Source organism: Rhea americana, unplaced genomic scaffold (assembly GCF_003343005.1).
Source record: "Rhea americana isolate MKP2758 unplaced genomic scaffold, rheAme1 scaffold_452, whole genome shotgun sequence".
NCBI classification, from domain to species: domain Eukaryota; kingdom Metazoa; phylum Chordata; class Aves; order Rheiformes; family Rheidae; genus Rhea; species Rhea americana.
In genome coordinates this window covers 119,594-125,012 of record NW_028186593.1, presented here as the reverse complement: position 1 = coordinate 125,012, position 5,419 = coordinate 119,594, and the positions used below count along the sequence as shown (strand labels likewise).

Here is a 5,419-nt window from a genome sequence, read left to right as displayed (position 1 = left end):
CATGCACCCGCTCCCCGGCCAGGCGAGGCTGCTGTGGGGCAGCGGAGGCTGTGGGTCGCGGCAGCGCCGGGCAGCTGCCAGCCCGGGGGTCTCCCTGCCGCCCGGGAGCCAGGGGGGCAAACAGCACCAGAGAGGCAGGGGCACCCGGGGGGTGCGGGCAACACGGCCCCCCCCACCCCGTGCCACGGGGACACGCCGGCCGCGGGCAGAGCCGCCGGGGTCCCCTTTGGTCACTTGCTGTCCCTGCGGAGCAGGGAGGGCCTGAGGCACCGCTGGATGGGCTGGCGGGGGGGGCAGGGGGGAAATCCCCCCACCCAGGCACGGGGCGGCTGGGAGACCCCGGGGTCTGGGATGCTGTTGGCAAAGCAGGGGCTCCCCAGCGGGCAAAGGGGGGCCCTACGCAATGGGGGGCACGCGGGAGATCTTCCTCCACCCCAAAGCCAGTGCTGGGGCAGGGGGGGAGCCTGTCCTTGGGGCTCCCGGGGGTCCCCCACCCCCTGCCCGTGCCCCCCAGCCCTAGCGGATGTAAACCTCCTGGCCCCAGCCCTCCAGGTCGTTCTGGTTGATCCCCAGGGGCTCCGGGGGGTCGGGGCAGTACCGGTCCTGGCCCTTGGCCCGGCCTCGCAGCGCCCGGCCCCGGCTCTCCCGCCCGGGCTCCTCCTCGTCCCAGGCGCCGGGGCGCTGGTGCAGCTGGTGGCGAGGCAGGACGCGGGGGCAGGCGCCGGGGGGGCCCCGCGGCTCCACCTCGGCCTCCTCGTAGGGGTCCGTCTCGATGTCCATGCAGGAATCGCCCGGCTCCGTGTAGGCCGAGTCCCGGCTGCCCTGGGTCTCCGAGTCGAAGGTGTCCTGGCGGGACAGGCTGCGGGGGGCGGCGCGGGCGGGCGCCTGGCCCCGGCGGCCCTGCCCACGGCCGCCCGCCTCACCCGGGTGCTGGTGGAGGCTGCCGTGCTCCCCCTCGCGCGGCGGCTCCCCGTGCACTAGGTACGGTCCCTGGTTAGGAGAAGCACCACACCATGCCAGGACAGACGGGTTAGTGGCCACGCCGGGTTAGACCCACGCACCGCGGAGCCGGCAGCGGGGCGCATGCGCGCTGCCCGGCCCGGCCTGCCAGCCCGGCACCGCCGGCAAACCTCTGCCTGCCGCGATTCGGCTCCGGGGGTTTTGCCAGAGCAGGGTGAGAGCAGGAACGGAGCAAAGGGGGAACGGAGGGGGTTGCATGGGGTGGAAGAGCAGGGCAGGGGGGCTGCAGGGTCAGGGCCGACACCAGCAGCRTCCCCCTCGCTGGAAGAACTAGCAACAGACAACACAGGACACACGTGTCCCCCCTGCCCCGTGCCCCGGGGCGAGCGCCACGTGCACCCCAGGCTGGGGCAGGGCCTCTCCAGCCAGCCCTCCCGCTGCGGGGCACTGCTGGGGGGAGACGCTCCTGTCCCACCCCATGCCCAGGAGACAGAGGCACAAAGCCAGGGAGGTTCACGGGGCTGGAGCAGAGCGGAGCCGGCCAGGGGGAGCCGGGACCCGGAACGGGGCTGTCGTGAGTCACCCCACACTCGCAAAGGAGCAGCAGCAACCAGCTGGGTCCGCGGCCACCCCTCGTCCCAGCCTGTCCTCACCCAGCACCAGGAGGGCCCCGAAGCCCTTGCTGCCGCGGCCGCCCGGCTTCCCGGAGCGCCCGGCGTCCGCGCCGAGCAGCGTGCAAAGAAACGGGCCGGGGTCCCGTCTGCCCCGAGCCGGGGTGAGCCAGGGCAGTGGGGGGACCCTGGCAGCCCCCAGGGAAGTGTAGTGTGGGGGACCATGGAGGATGCAGGCCCCTGAGGGATCTCAATCCCCAGTCCTGGGGGAGGCAGGCACAGATGCTCAGAGAGCCCTGATTCCATGGGGGCCTGATTCTGGGCTTGGCCCCAACCCCAGGATGAGGAGCAGGTCCCCAGGGGTGGCCCCTGTCCCAAGGATGGCCCTCATCTCAGAGGGCACATCCTTTGGAGGGCGCAATCCAGGGAGAGGGGAGCAGATTGCCAGGACAATCCTAGGGATAGCCCAAAAGACTGGAGCAGTGTGCAGGTCCCTGGGGTGGTCCCAGGCCCAGGAGGGTGCAGATCCCTGCAGTGGCCCCAATCCCACGGATGGCCCTGACCCCTGGGGCAGGGTGCAGGCTCCCAAAGKGGCCCTGATCCCTGGGGAGCTGGAGACCCCTGGGGTAGCCACARTCCATGGGGAGCTGCAGATCCCTCAGGTGGCCCTGATCCCAGGAGGTCAAAGATCCYTGTGGTAGCTCCAATCTTAGGGATGGCCCTGATCCCTGGAGCAGGAYGCAGTCCCCTGGGATGGCCCCAAACCCTGGGGAGCTACAGGTCCCTGAGGTGGCCCTGATCTCTGGGGAACTGCAGGTCCTCAAGGTGGCCCCAATCCCTGGGAGCTGCAGGTCCCTAGGGTGGCCTGGAACCCTGGGGAGCGGCAGGTCCCCAGGGTGGCCCCGATCCCAGAAGGGTGCAGATCCTTGTGGTGGCTCCAATCCCAGGGGCAGGGTGCAGTGCCCTGGGATGGCCCCAAACCCTGGAGAGCTGCAGGTCCCCAGAGCAGCCCCAAACCCTGGAGAGCTGCAGGTCCCCAGAGCAGCCCCAATCCTGGAGATGCAGGTCCTCGAGGTGGCCCCACGCCCTGGGGCAGGGTGTAGGTCCCCAGGGTGGCCCCGATGCCAGAGACAGCCCCAAACGTGGAGGGCACAGGCCCGCGGGGGCCCTGGCCCGGCTCACAGCGCGTGCTCCTCGAGGAGGCCGGGGGGGCTGGGGGTGGGCTCGCCGCCCCCGCGGCCCCACAGGCCCAGGTTCCTCCGCAGCGAGGTCAGCACCTGTACCTGGAGGTTGGAGACGGGGGCCGGGCTGGCGGCCAGCGCCGCCGTGGCCATGGTGCGGTTCAGCAGCGGATTGGGCGGGTTGCTGCTGGGCGGGTGCGTGGCCTTCCAATAGGCTTCCAGGTACTCCGCCAGGTGCTCGCAGGCGTCCTCCAATTGGTTCTCATCCAGGATGATGTCGAACATCTCCTGTAAGGGAGGGCATGGTGGGCAGGGCCTCTGGCCACCATGGGGTGGTAGGTGGAGCCTACAAGCACAGGGCGGAGCCTCTACCGCAAGAGGGGCGGGGCCTCTGGCCAGGATGGGGTGGTAGGTGGAGCCTATGGGCCCAGGGCGGAGCCTCTGGTCAAGACAAGGTGGTGGGTGGAGCCTCAGAACCAAAGGCGGAGCCTCTGGTCAGGTTTTGGAGGTAGGAAGGGCATCTGGCCTGTGGAGGCGGAGTCTCTCAACTACAGGGGTGGAGCCTCTGACCACAATGAGGTTGAGGGTGGGGYCTATGCTGCTGGAGGGTGGAGCCTMTGGAGCCAGGGTGGAGCCTCTGGTGCCCGAGGGGTTGAGGCTCTCACCAGGATGAGGTGGTAGGAGGAGCTTCTGGCACCAGTGGGGTGGTAGGTGGAGCCTATGGCCCAGGGCCAGGCTGGGTAGCGGTGGGAAGCAGTACTCACCGGCGGGCACTGTGCCAGCTTGTCTGATGCCACCATCTGCACATTGAGGTGCTTCGCCTGGGACTTGCCCCGGGATTTCACAAGCCGCTGGAGCACCTGGGGCAGGAGAGAGTGACAGTGGGGCAGCCTGGGGTGGCCACAGGGACCCCAGCCCTGCTCCCACTCAGCCTTCCCCGGCCCAGCCCACACCAGCCCGTGTGCCCCGGGGCAGCCCCATCTCCYAGCATGGCCGGAGTGGGAGCTGTCTCAGGCCCACCCACCCTTGCGGCACTCTCTGCCCACCTTGGGGGACGTGATTTTGATGTAGACAATGATGGGGGCCAAGGAAGTCTTGGCCAGCTGGGCGGGGTGGTTGATGGTGTCAGCATCCAAGGCCACCAACTGCAGTGTCCGGGCCAACTCAAAGATGCGCTCAGTCTCACTCTGGACCTCGGCTGCCACAGCAGGGAGACAGCGAGAGTCAGGGCGAGACAATGTAGAGGGACAGGAGAGCATGTGGGGCAGGGAACAACAGGGAGACATGGTGAGGGAAACGGGACAGCACCAGGAAAGGTCTCRTACTGGGCCTTGGCCACCCTCAAGGTCGCCTCAGCCCCAGGGACATGGGGGGCTCATTGCAGGTCCCGCAGGGAGGTGGCTCTGGGTGCCCAGTGCTGGCACYGTGCCTATGCAGACCGTAGGGTGGCTGGGTTACAGGGGGCTAAGCCACCCCTGGACCACATGCGTGTGAGGTAGGAGGCCGGATGAGGCTGTGTGACCAGGGTCTCCCTAACCCCCAGGCTGTGGGGTGGCCAGACCCAACAGCGCTCCAACAGGAGCGTCCCCAAGGCTGGTCACGGCCAGGCAGGGAGGACAGGGGATCCAAGGAGCTGCGTCCCCGCAGCCTCCAGCCGGGCAGGGGGCTGGCAGGGGGCAGGGGTCCCGACAGGTCCAAGCTACATACCCAAGACATCTGTATCAGGAGCAGGGGAGGAAAGAAGCAGCGCAAAGGGGAGGAAACCCAAAAGAAATGAGAAAAAAAAAGGGAAAGAAAAACATAACAAGAGAAGATAAAGGAGGGGGAGAGAGGCTGAGTCAAATGGGCCAGCGGGAGCGAAAGGCCCTGGCTCCCCTCCCGCCCCACGCGTGCTGGGTTCACGCACGTTAGTCACCCCACGGCCGCGGAGATGCAGGCTGTGCCCCAGCATCTCATCCCCCCGACATGCCGGGGAGGGACAAGCCATGCCCCGGAGCAGGTGGGAGCAGCACCCCGAGGCGAGACGGGATGGGGAACGCCAGGCTGCCAGGTCCCCGGCTGATACAGATCCRCGCTTGGGAGTCGCGCCGGCTCGGCCAGGCGGGAGGGTTAGCACAACGCGGGCCGCCCRACGCGCCGGAGCCGCYGCCGGAGCCGCRCCGCCTCCTCACCCAGGCTGGAGCGCGTGCTGGAGCGCTCGATGATGGTGTGTTTGCTGGGGTTGTTCAGGACGGAGCGTTTGGCCAGGGAGATGTCGGCCGTCACCCGCGTGATGGAGATCCTGGAGGATGGAGATGCACGAGTGGGAGAAGGAGGCAGAGCAACAGCAGCGACAAATTCTCCCCCGAACAAATCTCTGGGGCGCAGGACCCTTCCCCCTCCTCCCACCCCACGTCTCCTGCCTCGCTCGGGAGGGGATATCCAGTTTCTCCACCGACAACAAGCAGCGCAGAGCAGGGTGAAGGTGCCGGCCCGTCCGACGGCACCCCTGCAACCCACCGCGGCGTGCCAAGGCCCCCCCGTGACGCCCACCTGCCGTCGAAGCGGTGCTTCAGGAAGTCGAAGAGGGCCTTCTGCATCATGTCGGTGACCTGGGCGGGGAGGAAGGGAGGCGCCGGCGCGCGGCGGCCCCGGCGGCACGGCCTCAGCAGGCGCAGCCCGCCGGCC

The 5,419-nt window shown here is 68.8% G+C and overlaps 1 protein-coding gene across 1 annotated transcript in view; it reads right to left on the bottom strand.

Annotated features, from left to right (window-relative positions):
• Positions 1 to 430: 430 nt before the first annotated feature.
• The window catches only part of CACNB1 (calcium voltage-gated channel auxiliary subunit beta 1), a 15,568-nt gene continuing 10,579 nt past the window's right edge, over positions 431 to 5,419 (bottom strand). The window contains exons 8-13 of the mRNA XM_085316130.1: positions 5,285 to 5,395; positions 4,924 to 5,033; positions 3,799 to 3,950; positions 3,517 to 3,612; positions 2,855 to 3,040; positions 431 to 990 (exon numbers count right to left, since the gene is read on the bottom strand). Coding sequence (XP_085172256.1) covers positions 517 to 990; positions 2,855 to 3,040; positions 3,517 to 3,612; positions 3,799 to 3,950; positions 4,924 to 5,033; positions 5,285 to 5,395 — 1,129 coding nt within the window. The 3' untranslated portion in view covers positions 431 to 516. The remainder of the gene's footprint in view (positions 991 to 2,854; positions 3,041 to 3,516; positions 3,613 to 3,798; positions 3,951 to 4,923; positions 5,034 to 5,284; positions 5,396 to 5,419) is intronic.